The 17,732-nt window shown below is 38.9% G+C and overlaps 1 protein-coding gene across 1 annotated transcript; it reads right to left on the bottom strand.

Annotated features, from left to right (window-relative positions):
* Positions 1–1,637: 1,637 nt before the first annotated feature.
* On the bottom strand, positions 1,638–2,564 carry LOC125156890 (olfactory receptor 13H1). Its single transcript, XM_047843111.1, is given in 1 exon segment — positions 1,638–2,564. A coding segment is annotated over 1 exon segment (927 nt).
* Between the last annotated feature and the right edge of the window lie 15,168 nt (positions 2,565–17,732).

Genomic DNA, 17,732 nt, shown 5'->3' with positions numbered 1-17,732 from the left:
TGACAGATTAGTAGTAGATCGTTCTTTGCTGAAACTTTTTCTTTTATTTTTAGAATTCCATTTTCAAATGAAATTGTTCACAGAAAGCTTCACCTCCATTGATGGGTTCCAGGCATACAACTGAATGCATAGGACTACGAGATCTAAAGTTTAAAAGCTACCGCATTACATCCATCAACAAGGAATGGATTTTTTTTAATGTGGCAAGTGTGTGCAATGAAATATTATTCAGCAATAAAAAAGAACGAACTGCTGATATAAGAAACAATGTGGCTGAATCTCAAAAGCATGTGCAGTAAGAAAAGCCATACACAAAAAAGTACATACACATATGATTCCAGTTATTGTCAATTCTGGAAAATCAAAACTACCATATAGTTAAATAAATCAGATCAGTGGTTGTCAGGGCTTGGGGCGGAGGGTAGGGTAGTCTACAAAAAGGCACAAGGAAACTTTTGGAAGCAATGGAATTGTGTGCTGATTCAGTGGGCATCTGTCAAAATTCATAAAATTACATACTGTAATTGGGTAAAGTTTATGTACACAAATGATGCCACCATAAAGCTGATTAAAATCACTTCATTATATAATCTCTAAGGTCTCTAGTGTGGGTACAGTGAATAGGATCTGAAATTAACCATACCTAGATTTAAATATTGGCACTGCTTTTTGCTGGCTCTGTCACCATGGGCAAATCACTTAGCCTCTAAAAGTCTCGGTTTCCTTATCTCTAATATGGATGGATAATAGCATTACTTCAATGAATTGTTGTGAGAATTCTATGTGACAATGGATGTAGAGAGCTTAGCTCAGTGTCTGGCATATAGTAAGTGCTCAATAAATGTTAGTTGCATTTGTAATTCTAGAATTCCAAATAGTTTTCTAGACAATATTGACAAAGTTCAGAGGTGGTATATATGGGATCTAAATTCTAATTTTAATTCCACTACCAATTGTGTATGACTTTATACAAGTCTCAACTCCTCCTCTGGGCCTCTGTTTTGTCCTCATCAACAGAGGGGAGTTATGGATTCTTTCTTAACAATTTCATAGAACTATATTAGGAATAGAAAATAAAATAATAGATTTGAAAGAAGTTTGAAAAAGAACAAGAAAAGAGAAAAACCACTCCACACAAATGTAGGAAATGGCTATGATACAATTCTCTCATGATTCTGAGGTTAAGCAGAGCAAGAAAATTGTGCTTGCACAACAGGGCTTACCCTCAGTCAAGTAGTAAAGTTTCTGACATTTGTCTTCTGGTCTTTTATGACACCGTTCTTTGTCCTGTTTTCCAATTTCAGTTATGTCTTGCTTCCTGCTAACAGTCATAGGAGATTCTCTTGCTACTTATGTCTCCGCTGTTAGTGAGGAAATGATTCTGACAAGCTGATTTACCTAACGTTAAGTGACCTAACTGGTGACCACTAACATGTTATATGTAAAGAAAGAGTAAAATAATGCCTCTAATGAAAATTCAAGTCTTGGTAGGGATAATGTTTTGGGGTGGGAGGACGTCCTGAAGCTTCTCAAGTGATAACCACCGGCTCTACCTAGGGGAAAGTCAGACCCTTTAAACAATTTTCACCATCAGTGAGGATGTAAACTTATTTCAGAAGTTTAGGAACAAAGAAGGCTCATGTCCTTTTTGCCATAATTTTCCTCATTGCCCCTTTAACATCCTTGTTTCTCAAGCTATATATTAGGGGGTTCAGCATGGGTGTCAGAGCCCCATAAAGCACTGAAATAAACTTGTTCTGGTCAGGGTATGACTTGGACTGAGGTTTCATATACATGGAGATGGCTGCCCCATAGAAGATTATCACCACAGTCAAATGAGAACCACAGGTGGAAAAGGCCTTGAGCCTACCCCGGACTGAGTGAATCCTTAGGACAGTAGTGGCAATTCGGATATAGGAGAGAAGAACAAATCCAAAGGGTAGGAGCAGGGTGAAGATACCTGTGGTGAGGATCATAAGCTCATTGAGGCTGGTATCAGAACAGGCCAGCTCAAGGAGGGAAATAATCTCACAGACAAAATGGTTGATGACATTAGCTCCACAGAAGTGAAGTGGCAGGGATATGATGAGCATAGCAGTGAGCACAAGTGATGCCCCCCATGAGGTAGCCACCAGCCAGACACACACTGGGCCATTCATGATCATGGAATAGCGCAGGGGATTGCTGATGGCAATCATATGATCATAGGCCATGACAGCCAATAGGAGGCACTCTGCTGTGGCCAAGACCAAGGAGACACTCATTTGGGTCAAACATCGTTGGTAAGAGAGGTAGGGATGGGTAGAGAAACAATGCACCAAGGCCTGGGGCATGGAATTGGTTCCATAGCAAAGGTCTAAGAAAGACAGATTAGTAAGGAAGAAGTACATTGGAGTGTGCAGGTGGGGGTCAATGTAGATAAGAAAGATGATAAGTCCATTCCCAAACAATGTGCTGAGGTATGTTATCAGCACCAAGGTGAAAAATGTGACTTTCTACTCAGGATAGTTAGAGATTCCAATAAGAAGAAACTCAAACACCGCTGTAGCATTATCCGTGGCCATTCTTCCTGTTGGCCATTCAGTGGATGAGTGCCAATGCAGTTGCTTAATTTCACCTAAAAGAATGAGAATAAAGATGGAGGGATGGTGTGAGAAAAGTGGAAGTAATTAAGGTGAAAAGGACCATTTTCTGTCCTTTTCAAAAGGTAAGGAATACAAACGGGATATCTATAATGAGAACAGAGGCAAAGCTAGAAATTTCCTCCTTCCCTTGGAAAACAGCAAATTCCCCATCCTTTTGAAAATAGTTATATGAACAGTTCTCCATCCCTCTTCCACCAGATACCTTCTTGGGCTTTTTTTTTTTTCAAGTAAGAGAGGAAAGGGAAAGGGAGGCCATCTTCCTGCTTCTCTTACTTGTTCACCATTTTCCCAAACTGAACTTCAGTCAGCTTATGTTACTAATCTCCACAAAGAGGGTACCTTCTGACAGTCTTAACTAAAATGTTGCTTATTCTTGTGTCTGTTGGTCACTCCTAAATTGTTCATGCCTCCATTTTCCCATTGTGCCAGTGTCTACCACAGTGCTTGATATAAACTGCTGAAAAATACTTCTTTGATCTGAATTGATATTATGTAAATGGAGTATTTCATGGGATCTTTGAGGTCTGTGAAAACTTGCTACTATTCCTGGCTGGAGTTTTCCAGCTTCTTCTGTGTTTTTTGTGCTGTTGTTGCTGAGCACCAGTTAGGAGCATGAAAATCGAACATGATGTTTCTAAAAGAATGGGCGGAGGGGCACCTGGGTAGCTCAGTTGGTTGAGTGTCAGATTCTTGGTTTCGGCTCTGGTCATGATCTCAAGATTCGTGGGTTCAAGCCCCATATCAAGCTCCGTGCTGACAGCATGGAGCCTGATTGGGATTCTCTCTCTCCCTTTCTCTGGTTCTCTCTCTCTTTCTCTCTCTCTCTTTCTCGAAGTAAATAAAATAGGGTCACCTGGGTGGCTCCGTCTGTTAAGCATCCGGCTTCAGCTCACGTCATTATCTTGTGATTCGTGGGTTGGATCCCCTCATCGGACTCTGTGCTGACAGCCTGGAGCCTGGAGCCTGCTTCGGATTCTGTCTCCCTCTCTGTCTGCCCCTCCCCTGCTCATGCTCTGTCTCTGTCTCTCTCTCTCTCAAAAATAAATAAATATTAAAAAAATTAAAAAAAATCAAAGTAAATAAAATGAACTTGAAAAAAAAAGTGTGGGTGGTAAGGAGAGGGTTAGAATGACCAGCCTATCTGAAAAGGATTTCACTTTCCACCCTACCACTCTCTTTCCCCTCAGTTTATGTTTTTCTTGTCGTACATTCCAATACCTGAAATTATATTAATAGTTTTATTACTTGTTTATTATTTGTCTCCCACTCAGCTATAAATTTACTGAGGACAGGGACCTTGTCTGCTTTGTCTACTGGTGTACGTCGTATGGTACCTGGGGCATCATAAGGACCTGATAGATATTGAGTGAATAAATATATATTTACAGTCATAGGCAGTCACAAATATTATCCAGATTCGACCTTCTCCTCTTGCTGCCTGGAGTGCCATCCTTTATTCCAAACCATCGCCATTACCACCTGAATTTTGTCAGTAACTTCCTTATTGGTTTCCCTGTGTCTGGCCTTGCCCCCATTTAGTTCAAGTGATTCAGTTAAATTGTAAGTCAGGTCAGATCACGTTTCCATTAAAAAATTTCCGCAACTTCCCATCTTAACCTAATTGAACACCAATCTCCTTGTTATGACCTGTCAGCCCCTACAGGGTTTGCCTCCCAATTACCTCTCTGACCCCAGCTCCCATTGCTCTTTTCCCCACTCACGTTGCTCTAGTCACACTGGCCTCCTCATTGTTCCATAAATACTCCCAGTGCATCTCTTTATCCCTTTCTCAGAGCCTTTGTTCTCTTCCATCGTGTTGCTCCATATTTATGAAACCCAGATCCTTGCATGGCTCACCATCTTACTTCTCTCAGGTCTTTATTCACAGGGCGTCTTTTTAGTGAGTCCTTTATTGACCACTGTGTCTAAAAGTTCATTTCCACCTTCCTGGAATTTTATACCCTTCTTTCCTACATTTTTTTTTCTCCTTATAATCAAAATTTCCAGCACGTGGTATATTTTGTCTATTAATTATGTTTATTGATTGTCTCTTTTATTTAGAATGTACACTCAAGCTCAACAAAGTCAGGGACTTTGCCTGTTTGGTTCACTGCTGTATGTCCCAAACTTAGAATAGTGCCTGGTACATAGAAGGTAGTCAAGAATGATTTGATGAATGAGTGTGTGAATGGAGCTCTTTGTTCCATATTATAAGACAACCTCTCTTTCTCCATCTGCTTCTTCCCTTGACATTGAGGTTTATATGCCAAGCGCTCCTGAATGTATATGTGCTTCTTCATGAGAGTAACTCTCCCTTCTCTTTCTAATCCCTTCCTTGAAGTTTCTGCTACTCACTGGCTATATGTCTGGATAAGTTTCTTCCCCTCACTAGCCTAAATTTTTATTTGCAATCCAGTTAAACTAAGTGATCTGTAAGAGCCCATCTAGTTCTAACATGCTAAGATTCTCTCATTTCCCTCAGCTAAAATGAAGACAAAACAAAACAAACCTTAACACTTCCCACAACAAGAGGAACCTGCTACATTTTTCTCCATTGTTGGAGAGGCATGTGGACTGGAGGAGGAGTTTGATAAGGGATGGAATTTCTCTAACCATCTGAAATGGGAGACTCACCTGTTCTTAAAAGTCTTTAGCAAACAAGACTCCATAACTCCCCCACTTCCCTGTGCCGGCCTCTAAGAACTTATCCCTGTGTCTCATTCTCTACCTTGTTCAGCCTCTCAGGCAGGTGAAGTACATAGGAATGGCAAATCCATGAGTGAAAAGTGTATGCCACTTAGGAAGTGGCAAACACATGCAAGGGATGGGGAGTATGATGAGTTGCCTTCACAGGAGTGTCCGCAGAGCTTGAGAGACCTAATCTAGTTCTGTCTTCATGTATCATGGGACCCTGAGAAAGAGGTTTTCCCTTGGATTGCCTTTATCCTTGCAAGTGAAAATCAAGATAATCATCTCCATAGTGGGAAAATGAAGAAAGATGAGAGTCATATGGCTATATGAGACAATTCCCTGAAGACTTTTATACTTTAAGTTAGTATACTCATGCCCTAACTGTCTTTGAATGGTCTATATCTAACTACTAATTATCTATACATGTAGATAATCCACATGTAGATAGATAATTCTATCCACAGTAGAATATCTAGAAATATGATGGGCAGGCTGGTTTTGCATAGAAGTAGACAGCTGATTCATATGCCCTTTACAGGTCTCTGTTGTTCCTAGAACTGTTTAAAACACACTGCTTTTGCTGTTAAATATTAAATATTGATAAATAAATCTTTATTCTCTTTTTTTTTTTCCAACGTTTTTATTTATTTTTGGGACAGAGAGAGACAGAGCATGAATGGGGGAGGGGCAGAGAGAGAGGGAGACACAGAATCGGAAACAGGCTCCAGGCTCCGAGCCATCAGCCCAGAGCCCGACGCGGGGCTCGAACTCACGGACAGTGAGATCGTGACCTGGCTGAAGTCGGACGCTTAACCGACTGCGCCACCCAGGCGCCCCTTTATTCTCTTTTATAAGACTCAGTGATTCCTAATGAGCTGAACGGTGTATTCTGTTTCTCTGATATGGAGGGGAGGTTTATTAAGAATTTATCCCTCAGTCTTCTATGAGCCCAGTAGAATAAATTGATGAGCTGTTTGACTAAAAATTGGTAATCAGTCTATGGCCTTGGGAAGACTTGTTCTTATATGGTGTTAAGCTAACTGATAGCTCTTGGGATCGAACCCATGACCTTGCCTCCATTAGTACTGTGTTTGGACCCATAGAACTTAAAATTGATGTCAGTTTCCCTCTCACACTTAAAGGCTATTCAGCCTCTTAATTGAAGGGGCTATTTTTCACTAGTCTGGGCCTTGCCCTCCAAAGACAATGTTGATCGTCTCATCCTAGAATTATTAAAACATTCCTGGAAAACTGGACCCAGCATATTTCCCATTTTAGTCTTGTCACCTGCAATCATTTATACAGCCTAACTTTCCTTTCAACTAATGGCTGCCCTTTGACTTCCTGGAGTTTGACCACATCTAATAAATGGTTAGAGGGAAAAAATAAGTTGGAAGAGGGAGGGAAGAAATTGGAGCCTTTTCTTCTTAATGACTCACCATTGAAGGCCCTTCTCAAGTACCAGTAGATGGAGTAGAATGAGAATGCCCCAAAGAAAGTTTTCCAAATTGTCAGGTTTGGAACAGTGAAGATCTTTATGCAAACTTCCATGGTGAGATTCCAAAGCGTTTCCAGCTTCTCAAACTCCCAAATGCTTGGAGACCTCTGACGAAGATTCTTTTGGATTAAGTCAAATTGCAATTGCCAAACACTTTGGTATGCAGCCCTTGGTGATGGTATCTAATTATTTAATTTCTTAGGCAAACATTTATTTCACTGATGTCTGACCCACATACATCCTTGTTCAGTCTGCCTCAGAAAAGTTGTAGCATAAGGAGGATTGAGCTCATTTGAATGTTAAGCATCAAGACCCTTAGGTTGTTTCAATTTTCAATCTGCTGGATTAGACACCTTTTGCCTCTCTGAAATGCTTATCTATCTACTACTATTTTATCTTGATGAACTGGAACACAATTAAACCAAATTGCCACTTACTTAAAAAAAGAGGGAAATAATAAACCATGCTGCACCCAGGGCTTTAAACTAAACTGGATGACTTCCAGGAGATGTCCAGGGCTCTGTACAGACCCTACCCAGTTTCCTACTCTTTCCCCACCACCTATTTTCGGTGCTGGAGAGTGAAAGTATGCAACTTGAAGACTCCGAGAAACTCTGCATCCCTCTGTCAGCAAAAGACCTAATGACAATCACTTTACCCACTAAAGCTGGAAAACAGACTCAGCCTGTTTCCAAAGCATCCTACTGGAGTTGAAGCCCAAAAGCCTTTTTGTTACCCCTTACTTATCCAGAAAATGTAACTAATAGAACCTGCCTTTCATTGAGCAGTTTGGTTTATACCAATTGTGCCATTACTCCTCTTCATCTAGGTTCAAAATCCACCGATGTATATGTTTATCTGGAAGCTGTCATCAGAGCTCTATCTCTGGGAGCATACTTTGATCTGAACTAAATCTATAAATCCTACATCCTCAGCCTACTCATGATGTCTGGGGTCCAATTCTCTTCCAGATTCAATTCCAAATGCAGGGAGCAAGTTGATGAGCTTCTCAGTAACTTAAATAAGTTGAGGTTCCAAAGTGCTACCAGATCATTTATCTCACGCTCAGAGTTCAAAGTTTCTGATCTTCACCAGAAAGAAATAATTAACTTCTGAGAGTTTCAGGGACCTCATCCCAAACAGGCAATTAAATTTTGCCAAACCAGAGCTGTTTGGAAAAAATGTGGCATTTTGTGTAGGGAAAACAAATAAAGAAAAGAGAAAGGAGACTTTTGAGACCATGGGACTTTTGTATACCACTGCTGGGTTTTCCACAGAACTAAGAAATAATTCTTTTTTATTTTGGCCCGTAGTCTCTTCGCATTCTTTCTGTATTAAATTGGTGTCGTGACAGAACCTGCAGCTGGTGGAGAAACGTCTACCAGGGGACGGCTGGGATGGCGAGTGCACAGCAGAGAGTACATGTGTTATTGATTCCCACGTTGAAATAGCCCTTATGTTTGCCTTTTCATTCCCACTTGTGCCACCTCGGCCTGCTCAAACACCCTCCATGGGCTCTGGTTTCTTTCTTTTCTTTTTTTTTTCTTTTCTTTTTTCTTTTTCTTTTTTTTTTTTTTTTTTTTTTTGCAGCTGTATCAAGTCTGTATTCCTTCACGGGACATGCAAGGTCAGCTATGGCAGTTCCTTATCTACCATCTAGCGTTTATTTATTTATTTATTTATTTACCCATTGATACATGTATTCAACAGATATTTAATGAGCACCCACCACGTGTCAGACAATGCACTTGGCATTGAGGAGACATGGCACAAAAAATCTCCAGATATGGTTCCCACTTTCATGGAACTTATAGTCTGGTCGGGGGAAACTGACATGACCCAAACAAACAATAATGTGTATATACATCTGTGGTAAGTGCTACACAAACTACTCATTAACCCACGTTATTGATTCCCACATCTACTTCTGTCTCCCATGAGTCTTCACCAAGTTCTTTTCACTTGAATCAAGTTAGTTCCTTCGCTGCTCTGTGAATACCCTCATGCTTGCACTCACTCCTTCTGCACCAATGGTTCTGATGTTCTGCCAGTTTGGAAAGCAAGATCCTGCCCAATCCATCTTTCAACACTCAGCTTAGTTCTGTTATCTATCCTGTTATCTGGTTCTCTCTGTTATCTGACTCTTCAAGTGTATTATAGGTAACCAGAAGACAGATCATTGGTTTTCTATCCTTGTGACACTTTGTATGGCAATAGGTACTATTTAGGGTAGTGGGAAGCAGTCTGAAGTAGTGGTTTAGGCTGTGTACTCAGGGGATTCCTAGTTCTGTGAACTTGTTCAAGTAATCCAAATAATCTGAGCCTACTTTCCCATATTTAGGAAATGAGTAAATACATGTAAAATGCTTAGAATTGTCCAGCACGTGATAAGTCTCAATAAATACTAGCATGTTAGCTATTTTTACTTTTCCAAATGCATTCACATAAATTGGTACCTATACTTTATAGATGGGAAAATGTCACACAGTTAATTAGAGGCAGAGATGGACAGAAAACTCAGAGTTACTTCCAGATCACTGACCTTTGAGAAATTATCCATGTGATATTTTGCTTGATGCTTGCTTTGAGGATAAAGATCTCAGATCTGGTACTCAGAAACATTTCGTCCAGGTCCTTGGGTAACTCAGTGTGACATGGTATCGGTACCACATTAAGACACCTGTCTTTAGCTGAGGCTTGTTTCACTGCCAATTAGAAAACAGTAATGGCTAGGACATAGAATCAGTTCCTCTGACAGTACTTAAGTTCCGTCAGCCTCATGACTGCTGAATACATCCCTAATGTGGCATTTCTTAAATTGGTCAGGTGAGAGGACCTAAGGAGAGTGTGGACACCTCACAAGCTGTCTGACATTGGACAACTTATTTTAACTGTCTGGGTCTCAATTTCTTTTGCTTACGAGACCATTTCTGGGGTCTGTTCCAGTTGTGACACCCTTAACTCTAAAGAAACTGTTCCTGTTCAAAACATTTTTCAATAGTAGATCATAAATATCTTTCTTGTATATGTATGATAACTAAGGAAGTTATTTTAAGGCCTGGTAAATGGTTGCAGGAAAGATCTGGGCTAAGGCAAAAAGGAAGGCTTTGTGGATTCTGTTGCTTAGTGTAGGATGTATCCTGACAGTCAAATGAAGGCTTTAGAACACTGAATAGCAGGAGTTGCTGTGGGCAAAAGGAAAGAGACAGGGGTTGGGGACTGAGCTGGTGGAAATACATTTCTCTGCTTTGGAAAGATTGTGACTGGTATAAGACCTCTTTAGTGACTGCTTCTGGTGTACTCTCGAAAAATCCTTAATCAGAGAATGAGGAAAACGGAGTGTGTTGTGGATTACAAAGGCTAACTGTAATATATGCAATGCCTCACCACAGTCCTTGGGTGCCTGTCTGGAGTTATGCACAAATCTATAATTATAATTTAGCAAGTGACAACTCTGCTCCCTTTTCCTTATGTTACAAGGTAGGCCTGAGCCATGTATTAGGAGCCATGAATTACCAGGAAAAAGGGGAAATGAGATTCTGGAGAGGACTGACTAGCCAAACATCTCATAATAGTCCTTAAGCAGATTTCTAAGGAAATTTATCTCAACATTGAGAAATGATGAGGCCATCTTAAATTGGAAAAGTGTTCTTCCCACCTGTGATGCTTTGAGTTGGTCCAAGACAAACAGAACATTTCTAATAGCTTTGTATCTTAGAGATTCCTCCCTTGGGGCATGATTAGCCTCAGTGTACTGCTCAAAGTTGAGCAATTAAAAACTACTTCTTACAAACACCCAAAGATGCCACCTTGGGCATTGTTAAGAAGTTGGTAGACTTGGCAGTTAACTTTACCTAAAACTTCCAACTCCATAATGACATACTAATTGTAAACAATGGGGAAAATATAGAATGCTTTCTCAAGATGAGGGTGGAGAAACTTTGAAGGCTTTAAAACAATGAAAAAATCTTCTGTACAAATAGAAACCAAGCAGTGGGATTTAATTTCAAAAACTTTTTATGACTTTGACACAAGAGAGTTGTACCCACTGTGTTCATCTAAATGATACCCATTTTAGAATATGAAACTTAATCATAAATGACCCTAGCATAAAAATACAAATGATCTGTGGGGAGACCTGGGTTCTTGTCTTGGCTCTGTCACAAACTTGCCTTATTATTATAGTAAGTCTAATAACCCCTTCCTATTTGTGAAATGGTGAATAATCCATGCCTTTGGTTCTGCATATGGGTGTTCTGAGAACCAAATTACATACTGAATGCAAAGGACACTTGAAGATAAGGAAATATAGAATTATTTTAAACCTAGGGTTTAAAGGACACTTGAAGATAAGGAAATATAGAATTATTTTAAACCTAGGGTCTGGGGGCACCTGGGTGGCTCAGTCAGTTGAGCGTCCAACTCTTGATTTTGGCTCAGGTCATGATCCCAGGGTCATGGGATCGAGCCCTACATTGGGCTCCGCACTGAACATGGAGCCTGCTTAAGATTTTCTCTCTCCTTCCCTCTGCGCCACTTCCCCACCTGTGCTCTCTCTCTTTCCCTTTCTCATTTTTTTTTAATATATGAAATTTATTGTCAAATTGGTTTCCATACAACACCCAGTGCTCATCCCAAAAGGTGCCCTCCTCAATACCCATAACCCACCCTCCCCTCCCTCCCACCCCCCATCAACCCTCAGTTTGTTCTCAGTTTTTAACAGTCTCTTATGCTTTGGCTCTCTCCCACTCTAACCTCTTTTTTTTTTTTTCCTTCCCCTCCTCCATGGGTTTCTGTTAAGTTTCTCAGGATCCACATAAGAGTGAAACCATATGGTATCTGTCTTTCTCTGTATGGCTTATTTCACTTAGCATCACACTCTCCAGTTCCATCCACGTTGCTACAAAAGGCCATATTTCATTTTTTCTCATTACCACGTAGAATTCCATTGTGTATATAAACCACAATTTCTTTATCCATTCATCAGTTAATGGACATTTAGGCTCTTTCCATAATTTGGCTGTTGTTGAGAGTGCTGCTATGAACATTGGGGTACAAGTGGCCCTATGCATCAGTACTCCTGTATCCCTTGGATAAATTCCTAGCAGTGCTATTGCTGGGTCATAGGGTAGGTCTGTTTTTAATTTTCTGAGGAACCTCCACACTGCTTTCCAGAGCGGCTGCACCAATTTGCATTCTCACCAACAGTGCAAGAGGGTTCCCGTTTCTCCACATCCTCTCCAGCATCTATAGTCTCCTTATTTGTTCATTTTGGCCACTCTGACTGGCGTGAGGTGATATCTGAGTGTGGTTTTGATTTGTATTTCCCTGATAAGGAGCGACGTTGAACATCTTTTCATGTGCCTGTTGGCCATCCGGATGTCTTCTTTAGAGAAGTGTCTATTCGTGTTTTCTTCCCATTTCTTCACTGGGTTATTTGTTTTTCGGGTGTGGAGTTTGGTGAGCTCTTTATAGATTTTGGATACTAGCCCTTTGTCCGATATGTCATTTGCAAATATCTTTTCTCATTCCGTTGGTTGCCTTTTAGTTTTGTTGGTTGTTTCCTTTGCTGTGCAGAAGCTTTTTGTCTTCATAAGGTCCCAGTAATTCACTTTTGCTTTTAATTCCCTTGCCTTTGGGGATGTGTCAAGTAAGAGATTGCTACGGCTGAGGTCAGAGAGGTCTTTTCCTGCTTTCTTTTCTAAGGTTTTGATGGTTTCCTGTCTCACATTCAGGTCCTTTATCCATTTTGAGTTTATTTTTGTGAATGGTGTGAGAAAGTGGTCTAGTTTCAACCTTCTGCATGTTGCTGTCCAGTTCTCCCAGCACCATTTGTTAAAGAGGCTGTCTTTTTTCCATTGGATGTTCTTTCCTGCTTTGTCAAAGATGAGTTGGCCATACGTTTGTGGGTCTAGTTCTGGGGTTTCTATTCTATTCCATTGGTCTATGTGTCTGTTTTTGTGCCAATACCATGCAGTCTTGATGATTACACCTTTGAAGTAGAGGCTAAAGTCTGGGATTGTGATGCCTCCTGCTTTGGTCTTCTTCTTCAAAATTACTTTGGCTATTTGGGGCCTTTTGTGGTTCCATATGAATTTTAGGATTGCTTGTTCTAGTTTCGAGAAGAATGCTGGTGCAATTTTGATTGGGATCTCCCTTTCTCATGAAAAAAAAGAAAAGGAAAGAATAAACCTAAAGTCTGAATGGAATTAGAACAGGCCTATCAATCTCAGGATTATATCTAAATTTCTGGTAGGATACGCTGGCTTCATTTGATTTCATGAGAGGAAAAATACATATCTGTAGACATACAGATTAGCTCATTTAATTTCACAATAGGCTTATGAACTATACACCTTAACTTAATAGATTAAGAAACAGGTTTCAGGAGATGAAATAACTTACATGAAAAGTGATAAGCATTGTGCCCAGAACATAATAAACAATCAATAAGTGGTGATTAGTATTATGAACATTTTTTATCATATAGTAATTTGATGTATTACGGTCAGAAACACTATAGGCTCCTCAGCAGGAGCATGATGATGAAAGTATTGGCTTAGCATAGCTGGTAGAGGATAGGGCAGTACAGTCTATGCAGAAGTCAAGTTTCTAGAAAATTCAGATTACTTGATCTATTGATTCATTGATTTTTTTCATGAAAATTACATTACTTGACCTATTGATTGATTGATTCATATATTCACTTATTAAATAAACATATATGGATTACATACTATGGTTTCAGACAATATGTCAGAAGCTCAATGTACAGAAATAAATAAGTCTAGGTCATCATTTAGTAAGGAGATACAGATATCTATAGTAATTCATGCAAAAAAACTATTACAGGGGTTCTGAAAGGAACACTGACTATAATGGAAAAGAGAAGAGGGGCTGGTTAATTCTACTGGGGATGACAGGATGTCAGGAAAGGTTAATTGAGACGGCAAAGCTTCAGCTGAGTCTTTATGATAAGTAGGAGTTTGTTAGGAAGCATGTTGGAATGTAGAAAGGAAAATCAGAGAGGAAAAGAAGCATGTACCAAGGCCCAGAGATGTGAAACTTACGTCTGAGTTTGGGAAACCAAAAGCAGCTCAGGATTGCTGGAGCAGACCATGAAAGAGAAAACAGGGCAAGTGATTAGATTGCACAATTAGATAATGAAGGCTTTCTGTTCACCACACTAAGGACTTGGACTTTGTTCTGAAGGTAATGGAAAGCCGCTGAAGAGTTTAAAGAGTATATGGTTGGTTTTGGTTTCAGAAAGATCACCCTGGGGTTCCTGGGTAGCTCAGTTGCTTAAGTGTCAGACTTTTGTATTCGGCTCAGGCCATGATCTTGAAGCTCATGGGATTGAGCCCTGTATCAGGCTCTTCACTGACAGTAAGGAGCCTGCTTGGGATTCTCTCTCTCTACCTCTTTCTCTGCCTCTTCCACATTCACGTGAGTGCTCATGCTCTCTCTCTCTCTAAACAAACAAATATTTAAAATTAAAAGAAAGATAATCCTTCCCAGCATTGTGGAAGATGGAATGGGGTCAAGTCTGGAGACAGCAAGATTCATTGGAAGGTTGCTGAAATAGTCCAGATGACGCTTGAATTAAGGCTTCAGTTGTGTCTTCATATGTGAGATGGAATAATAACAATTCATAGGGTTTTGTGAGGATTCAAGGGGTTAACATTCGTTCTTACAACAGTGCCTAGTACTTAGGAAGCAGTATTATGTTTCTGCTAAACAACAACAAAAAGAATGTAAGTTTCTTGAAAGCAGGATTTTGACTACCTTATCTACTAATTTTCTACCTGGTACACATCCTTCTACATATTTTTGTGAAATAATTGAGTAGATGTTAATTTGTTCTTTCTGCTTCTAACTTCAATTTTTTTTTTACTCCAAAGAAAGGGATATTCTTAGAGAGTTTGTGTAGAATTTTATCCTTTAATTCAACAGAGTTCCAAGACTGAGTTTTCTTTCTTTTTTTTTTTTCTAAATAGGTGTATTGGGATATAACTCAATGTACAATTGAATGTATAATTCAATGTCTTTTAGTATATTCATAGATATGTGCAACCATCACCACATTTAATTTTAGAACATTTGCATCTCTTCAAAAAGAAACCCCATATCCTTTACCTATCCCCTCACCCACTTCCCAGCCCTGCCCTAAAGCAACCACTAATCTACTTTTTGTCTCCATAGATTTACCCATTCTGGACGTTTCATATGAATGGAGTTATATACTATGTTGACTTCTGTGACTGTCTTCTCTAACTTAGCACGATGGTTTTGAGGTTCATTCAAGTTGCAGCATGTATCAGCATTTCATTCTTCTATGGTCAAATAATAAATGGATATAGTACATTTTGTTTATCTATTTGTTCACTTATGGACATTTGGGTTGTGTCCACTTCTAGGATATTATAAATAATGCTTCCATAAACAATGGTTTACAAGTTTTTGTGACACATGTTTTAATTTTTCTTGTGGATATAACTAGAAGTAGAGTTACTAGGTCATCTAGTATAACTCCATGTATTATTATTTAAGAAACTACCAGACTGTTTTCCAAAGTGACTGTAATTTTATGTTTTCATCAGCAGTGTATGAGGGTACTGATTTCTCCACATCTTTAACCACACTTGTTATTATTTGACATTTTGGTTTTGGCCATCCTAGTGAGTGTGAGTGGTATCTTTTTGTTGCTCTAATTTGTTATTATTTTCCTGATGACTAATGATGTAGAACATCTTTTAATGTGCTTTTTGGCCATTTGCATGTCTTCCTTGGAGAAATGTCATTCAAATCTTTGCCCATTTTTTAATTGAGCTGTTTGTCTTTTTATTATTGAGTTGCAATAGTTCTTTATATATTCTAGATAAAAGTCCCTTACCAGATATGTGATTTGAAAATATTTTCTCCCATTCTGTAGGTTGAGCTTGCACTTTCTTGATAGTGTTTGCTTTGAAGCAAGAAAGTTCTTAATTTTGATAAAGTCCAATTTATTTTTTGTTCATGCTTTTGGTATTATAGAAAAGAAACCTTTTCCAAATCCAATCATGAAAATGTCCCCGTATACTTTCTGCCAAAAGTACATATATTTTTAGCTCTTACTTCTTTTGGGCTGCTATAACAAAATACCACAGAGTGGTATTATAAACAACAGAGTGAGTAGCTTATAAATAACAGACATTTATTTTTCACAGTTCTGGACGCTGGAAAATTGAAGATCAAGGTGTAGCATGGTTGCGGGAAAGCCCTCTTCCTGGTTCATAGCCTGAACCTTCTTGCTGTGTCTTTACGTGCCTTTCTTATAAGGCACTTATCCAATTCATGAGGGCTCCACTCTCATGACCTAAGCACCTTCCAAGTCCCCACTTCCTAATATCATCATCTTTGGGGATTAGCATTTCAGCATGTAAATTTTAAGGAAACATATTCAGACCATAGAAAGCTCTTACATTTTGGCCTTTGATCCATTTTGAGTTATTTTTCGTGTATAGTATGAAGTGAGGGTTGAACTACATTCTTTTGCACATGGATATCCAGTTTTCTAGCACCATTTGTTGAAAAGACTATTCTTTCACCCATTTAGTAGTCTTGTCACCCTTATTTAAAGTTAGTTGACCATTGGTGCTTGAGTTTATTTTTGGACTTGTGTTTCTATTCCATTTATCTATATAATGTTTATCTTGTGTCAATAATACACTGTCTTGATTACCGTTGCTTTGTAGTAAGTCTTGGAATCAGGAAGTATGAGTCCTGCTACTTTGTTCTTTTTAGAATTGTTTGGGCTATTCTAGATCCCTGGAAATTACATGAATTTTAGGATCAGCTTGTAAATTTCTACAAAGAAGTAAGCTGGGATTCTGATTGTGGTATTCAATACAGGGACTGTATTGAATCTGTAGACTTATTTAAATCTTCTTTAATTTAGTTTACCAATATTTTGTAGCTTTCAGAGTACAAGTTTTGCACATATTTTGTTGCATATTCCTAATTATCTCATTCTTTTTGATGCTAGTATCAATGGAATTGTTTTATTTTTTATTTTTAAGAATTGCAGTATAGTTGGCACAAAATGTTACATTAATTTCAGGAGTACAACATAATGATTCAACAACTCTATACATTATGCTTTGCTCACCACAAGTATAGCCACCATCTGTCACCTTACAGTGCTATTACAGTACCACTCACTATATTCCCTTATGCTGTACTGTTTATTCCTGTGACTTATTCATTCCATAACTGGAAGTTTGTTTATCCCACTCACTTTCACCCGTTTGGAAGCATATTGTTTTCTTAATTTCATTTTCAGATTGTTCATTCCAAGTGATTTTTGTATATTGATCTTGTATCCTGCCATCTTGCTGAACTCATTGATTTGTCCCAATAGTTTTTTTCAGTGAATTTTTAAAGGATTTTCTCTACATAAGATCATGCCATCTAAGAATAAAGATGATTTTACTTATTCTTTCCAAGTCTTTATGCCTTTTGTTTCTTTTAGTTGCCTAATTGCCCTGTGTAGAACCTCCAGTACAATGTTAAATAGAAGTGGCAAGAGTAGACAACCTTGTCTTGTTCCTGATTTAGAGGGAAAGCATTCACTCTCTTCCCATTATGATGTGATCTGTGGATTTTTCATAGATTCTCTTATCGGGCTGAGAAAGTTTCCTTCCATTCCTAGTTTGTTGTGTTCTTATCATGGAATGGAATGTTGAACTTTCAATAAAGGAATATTATGGGCTTTTAATGATATTTCTATCATTGTTGCCATTTACACATAGACTAGATGAGTACATTTTAAGTTTTTGTTCTTTGTCTAGGACATTAGATAACATGGTTCTTTAATTTATTAATGAACTTTGACAGGCAGTGCCAAATTCTAGTTTTGT

Source organism: Prionailurus viverrinus, chromosome X (genome assembly GCF_022837055.1).
Source record: "Prionailurus viverrinus isolate Anna chromosome X, UM_Priviv_1.0, whole genome shotgun sequence".
NCBI lineage: Eukaryota > Metazoa > Chordata > Mammalia > Carnivora > Felidae > Prionailurus > Prionailurus viverrinus.
The sequence above is the reverse complement of the archived record's forward strand: the minus strand, read 5'-3'. Positions and strand labels throughout refer to the sequence as shown.